Genomic DNA, 15,246 nt, shown 5'->3' with positions numbered 1-15,246 from the left:
ACCTGGGTGTTTATCCAAAAGCTGTCAGATTTATCCTTACACAAGGGAACACTTGGTGCAACACAGGATTACACTGTTGATCCTTCAGGAAAGCATGGATGATACAACACCAGATCATACAGGGAGGAGCTGCTGCTGCTGCCACAAAGGCTTTTAACAGTAACAGCAACAAGAAAATGTTTACTACAAATTATCCTTCAAGGCAGATACAGTTAAGAGACACCTGCAACCTCCATCAGGCAGTTGTCCAGGAATGTCACACATTCCATTCTCAGGCAGAACACACCTCTGTGTCAAAGGGGCCAGCAAGCTCCATGTTTTATGCCCTGCTCTTAAGAGACGCTATGAGTAATGACAGTAACAAGAGGCACATGATGGACCAGAAGAAGGTAATACCTGCAATCAGAGACAAGTCCTGGGTTTTTTTTCCTGGTAGAAAATTCTTTGAATCTCTTGGAAATATTTTTAAATCTCTTTAAAAATTAAAAAGTTTTTTCCATAAAAAGATTTAATGCTTTCATCTTAAGGAAGATATCACTAAGATTTTTTTTCCCCCGATCATTCAGAAAGTACTTTATAAATAGTTTATTCTTCTTCTCTCCCAAGGAGATGATAATAAATAAAAAACAACCTCATTATTTCAATGAAAAAAAACTGAATAAAACTGTTTATTTTATTTTATTATAAATAAAAAAGTGCAGAAATCATTGAATGAGCATTCTGGTGATGTTTACCACATCTCATAACAACTACCTTATAATCTTATTTCAGTAGTAATTTTAGGTTAGGAAGATACAACTGTCTCTTTCATTGTTTGGGGTTTCTTCTCCCCAGCATTGGGTGACTTTTTCATTTGTTCCCTCCTTAGCCTTCCCGCACTGCCAAGCAGCACCACCAGTTAATTTTCCAAGTCCCCACTAGAGGGATCATTTCCATAGGACTCAGAGGCACGGCAGGCAAACCTCTTCATCAGCATCCACATCCCTGTCAGTCAAACCACGACACTGGAGCCCCCGTGTGCCTTTGTACTGTTGAGGGTAGTCATGGCTTGTAAACAGCTCAGTTACCTGATGTGTATTTATTGCCTGGTTTATGAAAGGAAACTATTCGACTGAGTCCTTTTTTACATCTGCAATTAAAATTAACCTCCGAATAAAAGACTGGTACAAGCTGGCATTGGAACACAGTTAAATGAGGTGGGATAAAAATAGATATCTACAGCCCACTGAAATAAATGGAAGGCTTGAATGAAAACTAACTGAACAGACAGTAGCTCTTTATCTTGAAAAATTGCCATCTCCTTCAAGAAGTATAAAATACAAAAATTAGTCTCAGAGTCCAACAATGGGATAAAGCTTTTTCTGTCTAGAGATAAAAGTGGCCTTAAGGATCTTGTCCACCTCTGGGTGCAGGTAGCACTGTGCCCTTGGAGTTCACAGCCCTGCTTGTACAAACTTCAGTGCCAGCCGCACACACGAAATCTCGGCAAGTCTCCTCTTGTTGCAGGGGTTTATTAAATTGCCCACCTAATAAACCCATGGGTGATTTCAGCTTTCACTTGGGAGAAAAGATGTTTCTAATGCTCCTGGTGGGGCACAAAACCAACCAAAAAAGCTGAAGTAATCGCATCACTGAATTATAGAATTATAGCTTAGAAATATAGCTTAGAAAAGACCTATAAGATCATCGAGTTCAGCTGTAAACCTAACGCTGCCAGGTCCACAACTAAATCTTATCCCTAAGTGTCACATCTACATATCCTGGAGGTTAAGGGTTCCTTTCCCCTTTACTGTGACTATCCAGCCTTGCAGTGGCCACAACATACCACAATATGCAGTACCTTAAGGTGCTAGCAAAGCATGTATAGCCTCAAAACAACAACTTTAAAAAATTACATCAATGAAAGCAATGCAAGAACAAAAAGAAATTGAAGGCAGATAAAAAATCATTTCAAGAACAGGTTTTCTCTGTAAAGTGTGAAATACCAGGCACTCTAAAACATCTACTAGCAACTTTGCTATTGTTGCTGATTTTTCAGGAGCTGTGCTCAGAACCTTTGGTGAAAAGCAACTCTAAAATGAGGCAAAAAGACCAGTTGTAAGAACTGGTATGGACTCTGGAGCAAATGATTTCTTGTTTGTCCTTACAGGCAGAGGTTGATCTCATTCAGGGCAATGACACAAACAGGAGACGGAATGGGTCAAATGGACACTGACAGTGCCCCAGGGGTGATCTCTGGCCTAAGGAGAAAAAATGAGCCTGTGGATGCAGCCCAGAGGTTAGTACCTTCACTCAAGGAGAGCACTGAATGGGCCTTGTCTGCAAAAAAACTGTTTGTGTCAAGGGCGTAGAACCATTTATAGCATCCAGAGATTAAGGGAGTTCAGGGTATATAATCCATCTTTACATACACAGAGCAAATTCTTAAAGGGCTGTTAACCACCTCATAAGTGAACTCAAATCATGAGGTGAACCCAACGGCCAGCAGGAAAGGCTGATAGCAGAGCAGCAAACTCAATGCCCCCAGATTGCTCCAATAACTGGCACAAATGGGCTCCAGGATCTGCGTCATGGGTCCAAATGGAACTGCTGTGTAGGCAGAGGGTTTGTCATGATGTCTTGCTGCTCGGTAGAAAAGTGTCTCATTCTTCCTTTGTTTAATTGGTATTTTTCAGCAAAGATATTTTTTCTTTTTTTAAGAAAGGCTCTGCAGCGTTGACTTCTAGTTGCAAATCCCTACACCACATCTCCTGGCTACAGCAAAATAATTTTCCATCCTTTCATAGCATTTATCTCCCCAAGTGAGGAATGCTTTCTGCAAGAGAAATCACTTCCACTTCAGATTGGCCCTGATACTGTTCTTGATAACTTTAACAGAGAGAATGGTCCTACAGTGGCCAAAAGAAAAGCCTCCAGGGAAGACTCAGAAGCACTGGTTTGTCCTGCAATCAGAAGATGTATGTAACTTGTGTCCAGGACATTCCACTCCTTGCAGGGAAAAGAGGTTATATTTTATGACTGGCCAGTGACACTTAATAACCTATAAAGGAAATCAGATATGTCCATTGCAGAGGAGAAAGTGCAATGGAAAATTCTTGTGTATTACAGTTATAAGAGTTATTGGGTTCAAACTGTTAATTATCCTGCGTAAACTTCCCTAGTTTCCATGTCACTTCTTAATAAAAATGCCTCAAATATTATAATGTGGACACCTGTGTCACAGGCATTGCTACCTTTGTGCCTGCATGCAACAATGATAACTAATCTGCTGTTTTCTAAAGCAGAAAATAAACTAGGACTGCCATGCATATCAGGGAAGAAATGGCTAAAAATTAATTTCAACACACTGCAAGAAAATATATTTGAAGTACCCATAATTAAATTAACTGGGTGGGATGGGGATAGGGTGTGTGTGGGGGGGGGGGGGGGGGGGGGGTTGTCTGGTTTATTTTCTAACTTATAATTGTGTTTGGCCTTTGAAACAGCCAGGTTTTCTCCCAGCTCAGAGGTAGGCCGCCCAAAAGCAAAGGAATGTTAAGAAAAAGAATTTCAAAAAGTTTTTGATGAGTTTCAGATGAAAGAAAATGATATAGCCTTTAGCTAATATTTCTTATACCTCTTCCTTAAATAATTCCCAGACTTTGAAATACTTTTTTTCTACTCTATCCTGCTTTCTAATACAACTTTACTTTAGAGAGAGACAGGCACTGACCTCTTCTCTGTGGTGACCAGTGACAGGACCTGAAGGAATGAAGTTGTGTCAGAGGAGGTTTGGGTTGGATATCAAAAGAAGGTTCTTTATCCAAAGGGTGTTTGGGCACTGGAATAGGCTCCCCAGGAAAGCGGTTACAGCACCAAGCCTGACAGAACTCAAGAACTGTTTGGATATCAGCAGGGGCTTTTTTTGCTCAGGGCCAGAATTTGGGAGATACCTGTGGGTTCCTTCCCACCCAAGATCTTCTGTGGTTCTATGACTTGGAATATTTTATCTAACTTTCTCTGGAAGCTTGTTTTTCCAGTCTTCCCTGTACATTGATCTTAACTCCATCATCACTATGTCCCATTAATCTGCTGATAATTAGTGAGCATTAAAATGCAGCAATCAAATATAAAATAGCTTTCCTAGGACTATTTACTTCTCCCAGATTTTAATCACATCATGCAGAAATGTGTCTTGAAAATGCTTTAACTCCACACTCACAAGAGTTTAGTGGTAAATGGGCAGATATCTGCCAAAACCCTTTTCCCTTTAGCAAAGAGGAAATGTGCTCTTTCAGGCAATCCTCCTTGAGACAGAGATCTAATTTAAGAAAGACCACCTTGACTGATCAGTTTATTATGATTTTCAGACCTGAAATTTGTTGTGTTCATCTCAGGTACTTGCAGCACTAGTTTTCTTCTAATAAGTACTATTTTAACACAACCTGTTTTTAGCATTGCCCACTAATACCCAGAATGTTTTATAAAATACATTATTAAGTAATCTTGTAGGCTTGTGCTTGCTAGGTACTGTTTCAAATGCTGCAAATGAACACCCTAAAGAATATTGTTTCTGCAGCAGAAATTTCATTAACTGGATTTAAAAATCACATTTTGGAGGAAAGGGAAATGAAGAGCAGTACTGTTCAGAGATCTTCCCTGACATACTTCTTTAAGCCTTGCTTCATACTTCACCTGAAGGATGGCCCTCACTGGTTTGTTCTTTATAATTTCCATGTCTGAGGAATACTATGACACTGTACTAGTCAGCCTAAGACAACCAGCACCAGTCTCCTTCCTATGCTCTTTCATCTGCTTTTATCTAAAAACATCTTGAAATATTTGGGTTTATTATTTTGTGATCGCTTTTACTGAGCACACATAGATGCTGTTTTGGGAGGGGGTTTTAGCACACATTAACCTGAACAAATTGAACAAATACATCCCCTGCAATATTGACTTAAATGAAAGGATGAGTCAGGAGTCCAGCAAGAAGTCACTCCCACATCCAAAAAAACATAAAGCTACCTCCCAGTCCCTGAGAAAGCAATGTGTGACTCCCTATAGGGACCTAAATGAACTTGGATCATCAACAAGCTGAATTCAACCATTGTTAGCAAAGACCTATGCAGCTAAAGTACTGCAGATGGCAATGTGACACAAGTGACAGTTTAGCTTGCAGCACCTCGAAAAAGGAGATGAAAATGCAGAGCAAGCTGGAAATACTGAGGCCATGCCCGCCCTGGTAGAGGGACAGCAGCTAGCACAGTTCCAGGTACCTCACAACTGGCTCCATGCTGCAGCTCCTCCTGGCAGCGCTGGAGGAACAGCAGTGGTACCAACAGCACAGCATTGCCAGTCTCACTCTGTGTGCAGTTTGTGTAGAAGAGCAGAGAACCAAGGAGTGGCAATGAGGAGAGAAAATCTGTTTTAAAACAAGTGCAGGATGCTTTTGTTTGCAAAACTTTAGTAGTTCAAAAAATTTTGGATTTCCTGAAGCAAATCTCATAGCTGCTTTACAAAAAGTCACTCTTTCTTCCAGCTTGGGAAGGCATGAATCAGTGGCAAAATGGAGCTTCACTGGCAGCATGATTCATCTCACCTTTGACCACCACTTTCTGTCTCTTCTATGAATCATTATTACAAATTATTACTGACTCAAGAACAAACCCTTTGTTGATACCAAAATTTCATGTGTCATCAAAAGCTTTAACTTTGACCATGATCCAGTGCCTAGTAAGCTTACTAGGATTTTAACTCTATTGCACTTCAGACTAAACTTGTTGTTGAGAATTCAAGACACCATGGCACAGACCCTCCCTTGATTTATTCCAGCATGAACCAGGATAAATTCAATTTGCAATATCAATATGAAGCCACAGCAAGTGAAAGATTTAAGTCAGTACAATATTTATCAGGCTTGCATCTCTGTCTTATGTCAAGGCATAAAAAGCAACCCTTAGAGCCAGGGTCTTACATAATGGCTCTGGAGATTATGCTGATCTTCAAGTATAAAGGTGAAGTCTGACTTCCTACCATTTCATATGAATTCCCATATGATTTTCTGTTTTACTGACATCTCGCCTCCCCCTGGGGGATTTTGGGCATAGGTGGGAGATGGGGACAAGAGACGGTAGTCACTCTCCATTCCTCAGAAATAAACCGAAAGTCTAAGCAGGCCACTTTTAATGTCACTTAAGCAAGCACCGAAGTGGACCCTGCTTAGTTACATCAGGCCCAGACAGATGCATGTGCAGCCAAATGCTTCACAAAGATAACAGCCATTTGCTCATTTGGATTTTTCCTCTTGAACAAAATCTCAAGTGTGATTCAGTTTACATTAAGTTACCTCATTCCATTCTGAGATGCAAGTGTCAGACTGCAACTGTAGGGGAGGGCAACTCATCAGGGTCATGCTTTTTAAGGATCACACAAGACATATCAGGGAACTACCGTGTAAATGTATGGCTCTCTCACTACTGAACAACTTCTGATCCCTGGGCAATGTAATAGAAGAGGTGCATGCTTTCAAAGCTGGCTAATTACTTGCTCACTAAGAAGCCCCATAGTTTAAAATAAATACTTAAGTTGTTTTGTGTACAGCTTACAGAAAGGAGATTTCTGGCTGCATAGTGTGATAAGCAGATAAGAAACAAAGGATGTGCTTCAGGCAGATAATAAAATTCTGATAGTACAGACCTCTGTTCCCATGCAACTCTAGTTCAGCACAATTTCCATAAAAGTAAAGGTCATTACTTTTCATGTAGGAATTCATGAAATATTTCTTGGAAAGCATTAATTGAATTATATTGCCAACCTAAGACCTACAAAAGGATATTGGCCTTTGACTGCCATAAGTCTGTGACCAAGGACCAAATAATTTCCTTTCTGAATCCACAGGAGAAGCAAAAAGCTTGAAATAGACACCAGGACTGGGAGCCAGTCTGAACATTACTTTCAGAGCTGTAGACTCATCAACTTTTTAGCCTCTTTATTAAACCTAAGTTATTTATCCTGATGTACCAACTCATAACTGGACTCAGCATCACTAAATCTGAAATTAAGACAAAGCAATCAAGAAACAACAGTAACACATGCTCCTGACACCCCTTTCATCATAGCTAGCTTGGCTAACCACATCAAACACCACTAAAAAGCAAAACTCACATCAAAAATTCTCAAAATAGCTAGAAGTTGGAGAATTTGGTCTACATTATAAACTCTTCAGGCTCAGAACCACCAACCCATTTCATGTTACTAGTACATCTGGCAAAAGAGGGATCTGACCTTCATTCTCAGGTGCTCTTCTAATAAAGGAACAATTAGTAATATTTAGAGCAATAAATTTCAGTGCATTTCAAGAGAGATTAACATTTCTAAGCATTTACCCCTTAGTGTGTGATCAAACAAGACTTCAGATTGTTCCTTTACAATGCCCAGCTGGGCAAACAAAATTCAGCCTTATTAACATAGTCTTATCACTGAAAGCCCAAAGGAGAAGAGGGATCAAAAAGAAAATAATCGAGAGGACAGAGCCATTAGTTCAGCCAGGAAAAACAAACAGCTGTGATGGGTGCCACAGTGGAAGTTCATGAGGTTCAGTCCCACAGTGCCCATGATCTCAGTGAAGGTGGAATCATCAGTCCTTCAAATCAACTGAACTTCATTTCTAAATAACCACCAGTCTTTTATGTCAGCTGAACTTAATTTTTAATTAATTAGACTGAAAGGTTAAGTGCCTAGAATCTTTGCTCAAGATCTATTAGATTTCTTTTCTTTAAATGTGTAAGAGCAATCAAATTACTCAGAATCATTTAATCATTCATACAAGAAAAGTTGTCTATCTCAAGAGTAGTGCCCTTGTAATCACTTTGTAAATACAGTTGTATTAATCTGGTGTAGGATAACAGGTTCAAAGCTGTAAACCCTGGAAATTTTTTACCATATGAAAGGTTATTATAGGCATTAACTCATAATGTCTGCTTGTTATCATGACAGAGCCAATTCTCCAGGGGTCGAGAGGTTCATGCTAAATCACATAGCGCTGAGTAAAGAGAACATATAAACCTCTATTGTCACTGAACCTAAAACACCCTCTTTTCTTCCCCAAACAATAAATCAAGAACAAGAGACACATGCAGGGGTGCATTCTTCTGGATCTCATGCTCACCTCAAGTGCTCTAAAATGTCCTCAGTGTCTTGAGAAAAATCATGCCTGGGTTTTTCTGAGTACTCCTGTTGGGGGGCAGATGGACGAAAGTGGCAAAGGCAGGAATGAGCTGAGCACAGGTCATCCTCATGGCAGACCCACCTGCAGTCTAGCCAGTCAGGTCTCAAATAAGAAAAAAACAGATTTTAAAAAGAGGTGGTTTGTAAGTGCTATGGATGAGCAGGACCTCAAGGATGATCTTGAGGTTATCTGTGGTATTTGCCAAAGGAATAAAATTCAGCAGCTGGAGGGATCTTTGTCTTGGAGACAGTATGTGACCCTGAAGGAAGACTGGAAAACATTCAAGTCAAACACTTCCCATACCCCTGATTTTACATGGTTTCCCACATAATCTTTGAGGGCTCACAAGTATTTCCTTAAGCAGCAGTATTGCAGAGTATCTTTGTATTGATACTCTTCTCCAAATTGCTTGAAAGAAGTCACCACAGCCTTTTCTTTTAATGTTAGTGGTAGTGGTGGTAGTAGTGTTAAAAAACAATTCAACTTAGCCACAGTAACTAAGCTGAGTTTTCACATCTTCAAATTTGCTGACCTCTGGTCAGTTTTCAGTAAAAAAGAGAAAATTGACCAGCTATGTATATTCAATGTCCACATCTAGGTATATAATTGAGCAGCAGTTCTGTAAAGGCCAAATTAGTTTGCAAGCTCACTGCACTTTCAAGCCTCAGACCTTGTCACTTTGAATAATTCCATTTTAGATTTTTTGCAGGGCCAGGTTAAGGAGGTCTCCAAGCAGAAAAACAGCAAGTGCAAATTGGCCAGCAGCATGCTGGGGAGGGAGAGATTGGCAGCCCTAAACAGATGAGCAAGGAAGAAAGGAGATTAGGGGGCCCCTGGATGACAAGGGAGAAAGCATCTGAGAAGAGTAAGCAGAAGGAAAATAAGCAAAGGAATTGGAGGGGCCAAATTTTGGAGTGCCCAGATAGAGGTAGGGTGGAGCAGGGCCCAGCATGCTTGTGGAGGGGTGATAAGAGCTGGTCAGATTGGGACTGTTGCCAGCCAAAAAATTATATTGTAGTAGTAACTATGCACAGAAGAAAGCAGTAGGAGGACTTTTCAAAGAGGAATGGCTCTATTTGTCTATCCATGCCTTCTTCTTTTCTCCCTGTGCACATTTCATTAACTTTTAAACAACATCTTGGTTCTCCTCTCTTCCCAGACCAACCACAGCAGGAAAAATCAGTGTGAGCCCCAGGACAATGAAAGTCCACTATTATGCCTCTGCCCTTGACACAGCTTTAGTACTTAGCAGAAAGATGCCTCACACAGCTGGGATCCACATGGCAGTATTCAATAACGGTACAGAAAATATAGCAAATACACACAAAACTCTGATGCTAGGGTTTCTGCCAGGCAGACACACAGGGCAACTGTAAATCCTGACATAGTAAATTGGTCCAATTTCAAAACAATAAGCAGGAAGGAGACACCAGAGAGAAGATAGCAGGGATACCCAGTAAACCATATTTTATGACTCTGTGACTAAAGCAAGAACTTGCATTTGCTGAGACATGGTAATAAATATGGCCATATATAGTCAGTATCATACTGTGTGTGATATACCTGTGTGTGCATGCAAAAATAAATACATGCATATATGTGAATGTGCCCTAAATATAAGACATTTCGCCGCTTCATCAGACCCACTGCTGCTGACACTTGCTGTGGAAACAACCACTATCCTACAAGAGGCTCCATACATCTCTTCCTTATGGATCCTTGTCCTGAAGCCACATTTGTCCAGAATTATTTTTGCTTTGTGTGTATTCCATGCGGAGAAGGTTCCTCTTACCCATGCAGGCATGGGGCTGGACAGAGATGCTGGATTCAAAGAAAGCACAGGCACACTGCCGAACTCTTTGGCCAAGTGAACAACTGCTTTGAAAGAGCTCTGTGAGCCAGGCTCCTCTTTGTTCCCCTTGGCCTCCCATTGCTGCTGCCTCACGTGATTATTCTTTGGCCAGGACACAAAGTGCTTGGAGAGACAATGTTTGTCTTTCAGAAGGAAACTTAAGTGTGAGTTGGGGGTTGCAAATATAAAATAATTTGTGGAAGCCTTTGACATCTGCCAGAAATAATAAATACATACATATACAGGAACCTGCAGGAATACAGGGTGATTGCTTTGCTGCTCCATGGTCCCTTGAGATCCTCACTGCAGCCAGAAAAATAAATTTTCATCCCCTTAAGGTGACAGCTGAGTCGCTGTGTAACCCCTCCTTGCTGTGCTGGCAGCCTGGTTCCCTGCCACCTGGAGAAGAACAGAGCACAGGAACAGATTTTCAGCTGGTAAAAATAGCCAGAGCTTCCTTCTAGCCAACACACTTCCACTTGCTTCCATCAGCAGATAGCTTGCTTCTGTATTCCTGCACCAGAAGCCAAATCCCTTCCTTCTTGGCCTGGCAAAGAAGCACAAGGGCATTGATGCTCAGTCTGCGACAGCCAGGCTTTGGAAACAGCCTTCATGTCAGCCCAACCACTAACCCAAAAAGACCAGTTTCCTTCTTGGGGGAGCAATACCCTGCCTTACAACCAGGAGGAAGCATATCCGTTTCATCATTTGTAGAATTTCATAGCTCTTAGGAGTACTATACCTTTGGATCTCTGCTTTTGATTGTTTCTTTCTTTTCACACAAACAGTGCCAGCACATTAGCATAAAAGTTGTGCCAGTGTTACTTTTAGGGGTAGATGGACTTGCTGTCATTTTGAATGTAAGGAGCTGGCTGGTTAAGATCAGATTTCATATTTTATATAATAAAGGGCAGAGGCAAAGAGGAGCTATTGCAAACAAGTGAAAGAACTGTGTCTGGAGACAATAGGAATCAAGGAAACTGTAAAAAAGCCTCAACACATTTTCAAGCAAGCTGCTTCCCTTCAAGAAAAAGCATCAGGAGCAGGAGGCAGAAAGATGCTTACACCACTGACCACTTCTAAATGGCCTCGGAAACTTTCTGTGACCAATTTGGGCAAAGGAAACTGCGGTATGCAAAAAGGCTACCATCCCTACTTCATATGGGAACTCTAAAAAGAAACAGCTAATTAAAGAGAATGCTCTGCAAGATGTCATGGCATTCACTGTGCTGATTTCCACTGTCTGTTGTACTTCCTGGTTTATAGCTTGGGGAACAGGCTCATCCACATCAGATGCTTGTTACAAGACTGATTTTTAAGGTGTTTATTTTTAAAAAAGGGGTTGCTTTCTACCACCTGATTTATATAATCTTTTACTTGAACAATTTTCTGTACTCTAGGCAGTGGACCTACTGTGTCATGTCCATGATTTGTGTAATGTCATCACTGGCTTGTTTTCCTACACGTATCCTGAAGTTCCTTACCATTGCTTTGTTCCCTCCTCCTCACCACAGAGTAGCCAGCAATGTATGGTTAAACAGACACAAAGCTTTATTATACAAGGATGAACATTGAAAAAAAAAAAAAAAAGACTGTACTAGAACTGGAAGGAGGTAAAGCAAAGGGCAGTGCCATATCGAACATGCCACTTGCCTTGCACCTTTAATTTCCAGAGCCATGCAAGTAGCTGGGGTGATAGCATTATCTGCTGACTGCACTGCTGATCAGGGCAGCCTCCCCCCACCCAGCTTGGCATGTGCACTGATGCAGAGGAAAGACAGGAAACCTTTCCACTCTAGAGCCCAAGAAACCAACAGCAGCCTCATCTCCTTTTCTACCTGCAGGTTCTGCTACTTTGCAATAGAGAGTGGAGACTCAAGGACCAAGGCCCTCACCAGTATTGGCAAATTAAACCAAAACTGGGAATAAACCATGACCATCTGTACTAGTAAAGTGTTCAAACATTTCACAGCCTGTGCCAATTACTGCTCTCCCAGCCATTCACAGGCACAGTTCATAGTCAAGGACTTAATCTGAGCTGGCCCCCAGCAGGGAGCCACCCTCTCCCAGAATATCTCCCTAGCATAGATTACAAGCTTTTGTGTGCTGGCTGCTCTCTGTGCCTGGTAATGTCCCCAGGTATAAGTAATTGACTGATATACAAGTAATTGATAATAATTCATGGTTGCTCATTACTACTATCTGTTGACAAAGATACATGCTTCTTTCATCAGACAAACAATGTCACCTCAGCACAGACAAGTTCAACCACAAACTTCTATTGGCTCTCTAGACAACTGATGGTAAGCATTGCAATTATGCTTTTCCAGCTACCATTTTATAGCAAAATAACTCCTTGACTGTAAAACACAACTAGGACTCAACAATAAATTCCATATTTGAATCAGAGGGCAAAGCTTGTGTCCTTGAAATGATAGAGGCTTACTCATCCCTGATGAATACCTTATAAACTTCCACTGGCATTTCACTGCACATTTCCTACTCTTTTTTATTGAACCTCCACCTTATCCTAACTGGAAGATTCATTTAATGCCCCTCAAATATATTCTAAATTTGCTGAGAATTTAACTGATTCTTCATCCCCTATTTGTGATCACTGCTATTTCCTCACTTCTTACTATAGCTTTGGGTCAGAACAAGATTTTCACCAGATTAGAAAGTGCTTTCCCTCAGCAAATAGACATACACCCACTTGTGGGGAATCCATAGCAGCCACCTAAAATTTCCATGCAGAAAGGTGTGGGTTTAAAATCACACATTTGGAAAAACAACAAACTATAATTGCAAATATATATTATAATTTGAATTCATAAACATTTTGCATAAAATAATACTGAATGCATAAGAAGCTGTACAGATTCTGGACTTTTTTTCTGGTTTTGTTTTTTTTTTTTTTTTTTTTTTTTTTTTTTTTTTTTTTTTTTCTTGTTGTTGTTGTTTTTTAAACACAATCTACCATATCCAGCCCAAACTCATCCTATTTCTGTGGCTTCTTGGAGAGTACCAAAGTACCAAAACAGTAGCAGCCCTCTAAGGTGGAAAAACACTTTCTGTTCCAAAAGGACCAAGACACAAAAATAAGGGCCTCTGTGTAGAGAAGTCCTGGAATTTCAAGTGCTTATGTCTGTCAGTAGCAGGGAAACTGTTCCTAATGCAAGGTCCTACACCTGCATCATGGCAATACCAGACACACCCACAGTTTCGACAGAGAAGTGGTTGAGAGCAGCCATATAAAGAAAGGAGGTGATGGTGGATGAAAAATTCAACAAGAGCTGGCCATGTGTGCTTGCAGCCCAGAAGGGAAGAGATATCCTGGGCTGCATCCAAAGCAGTATGGTCAGCAGGTCAAAGGAGTGATTCTCCCCCTCTACTCTGCTCTGGTGAGACCCACCTGCCGTGCTGCATCCAGATCTGGAGACCCCAATGTGGCAATCATGTATCCTTTGAACAGAGAGAGACATGTGAGAAGCTGTGAGAAAGCTCAGAGGAAACAATTCTTATCTCCATTTGCTGCACCTGTTGTTGTGGACATGTGGAATGTGTTATGGAGATTGTTTACCAGAGGGTGGTTTCTTAATTGGACTCTGCTGATGGTATTTTGATTGACTGATGAATTAGATCAAAGCTGTATCAGACTGTCTGGCAAGGGTGATGGGTTTTTCATAATAGTATATAGTATAGTGTAGTGTAGTGTAGTGTAGTGTAGTATAGTATAGTATAGTATAGTATAGTATAGTATAGTATAGTATAGTATAGTATAGTATAGTATAGTATAGTATAGTATAGTATACTAAAGCAATTGTTCAGCCTTCTGCAATCATAGAGTCAATGCTTATTATTCCCTGTTAAGGGGCTCACCACTACCACACCCCAACATAACAAAGACATGAAGCTGTTGGAGTAACTCTGAGGAGGCCACAAAGTTGATAGGAAGTCTGGACCTCCTTGCCTAGGAAAACAGGCTGAGAATGTTGGGGCAGTTCATCATGGAGAAGAGCAGGTTATGGAGAGACCTCATAGCAGCCTTCCAGTATCTGAAGTGGGGTTACATGGAAGCCAGAGAGACCATTCCTCAGGAACTGCAGTCATAGGACAAGGAAAAATGGGTACAAATTGAAAGAGGGGAAATTTAGGTTAGATATAAGGAACAAATTTATTGTGAGGGTGATTAGAGACTAGAACAGGTTGCCCAGGGAATTTGTTTGGTGCCCCAAACCTGGAGTTCAACACCAGATTAGGTAAGGCCTTGGGCAGCCTGGTTAAGCGGGAGAAATCCCTGCACATGGCAGGAGGGGCAGGACTAAGTAATGCTTAAGGTCCATTCCAACCCCTTAACATTCTATGAATCTATGTATAATTTTAACTTTGTCAGGAATTACTTTAAATTCAGTTTTTCAGTTCTGTCTTCCAAATCACTAGTCATCCATCATCTACAAGCTGAGTAATACCAACCACACACAAAAGCCCAGGCAGTATATTGCTGAAACATGAACTGAACTTTTTATGTAGCATTTATGTAGCATCTGCCACTCAGACAGACTCAAAGAATAAAAAAAACCAAAAGCCAAGCACAATGACCACTGCCTCCTTGTTGATTATTGTAAGCAAAATAAGTAGGGACAATTGGACACAATAGGGTAGGAACCAGGTGGCAGACACATGATACTGAGGAGAGAGAAACATATGAGGGCACTTCCAGGATTGCTGCTCCAAAACCAGCACCTAACTCATAGTGTTAGACCTCATCCCATTTCTAGCATGTACATTCAGGTCATGAAAACCAGGACTGAGAATCACAATATACGCATTCAACTTTCTCCATGTGGCAAAATGCAAGGCTGCTTGTGGAAGAAAAACTTTTGGGTGTTGATTCCCTTTTCTTCTAAATACACACAAAATTTGCAACATTAACTGTCTCACAGGATGAGAACAAATTTTGCTCATACAAATGTGTTAAAATTATCCAGAGACACAAGCTCCCTACTGCTAGCATACATCAAGCTCAGAACAAAGTTTTATTTAAAAATACACTTTATTTACAAGACATTCAAACTTCATTTTGATAAAAGTATAGCTGTACATAAAACCTTAAGTCACTTCTCACTAATGGTTAATAAAAGCACAGTGAGATTCGGCAATCATGGAAATTACATTTTGGCACATT

General features: G+C 40.7%; 1 protein-coding gene across 7 annotated transcripts in view; it reads right to left on the bottom strand.

Annotated features, from left to right (window-relative positions):
* LOC135297037 (uncharacterized) overlaps positions 1–13,762 on the bottom strand; it is a 39,638-nt gene extending 25,876 nt beyond the window's left edge. For 3 of the 7 annotated variants that reach the window (XM_064414167.1, XM_064414166.1, XM_064414168.1), the window contains exons 1-3: positions 13,474–13,762; positions 10,299–10,460; positions 8,150–8,311 (exon numbers count right to left, since the gene is read on the bottom strand). In XM_064414167.1, coding sequence (XP_064270237.1) covers positions 8,150–8,311; positions 10,299–10,460; positions 13,474–13,487 — 338 coding nt within the window. In that variant the 5' untranslated portion in view covers positions 13,488–13,762. Of the gene's footprint in view, positions 1–2; positions 501–8,149; positions 8,312–10,298; positions 10,461–13,473 lie in introns of those variants that run through there. The other 4 variants (XR_010359052.1, XR_010359053.1, XR_010359051.1 and 1 more) reach the window with 4 other exon arrangements.
* Between the last annotated feature and the right edge of the window lie 1,484 nt (positions 13,763–15,246).

This window comes from Passer domesticus, chromosome 3 (assembly GCF_036417665.1).
Source record: "Passer domesticus isolate bPasDom1 chromosome 3, bPasDom1.hap1, whole genome shotgun sequence".
Taxonomy (NCBI): domain Eukaryota; kingdom Metazoa; phylum Chordata; class Aves; order Passeriformes; family Passeridae; genus Passer; species Passer domesticus.
The sequence above is the reverse complement of the archived record's forward strand: the minus strand, read 5'-3'. Positions and strand labels throughout refer to the sequence as shown.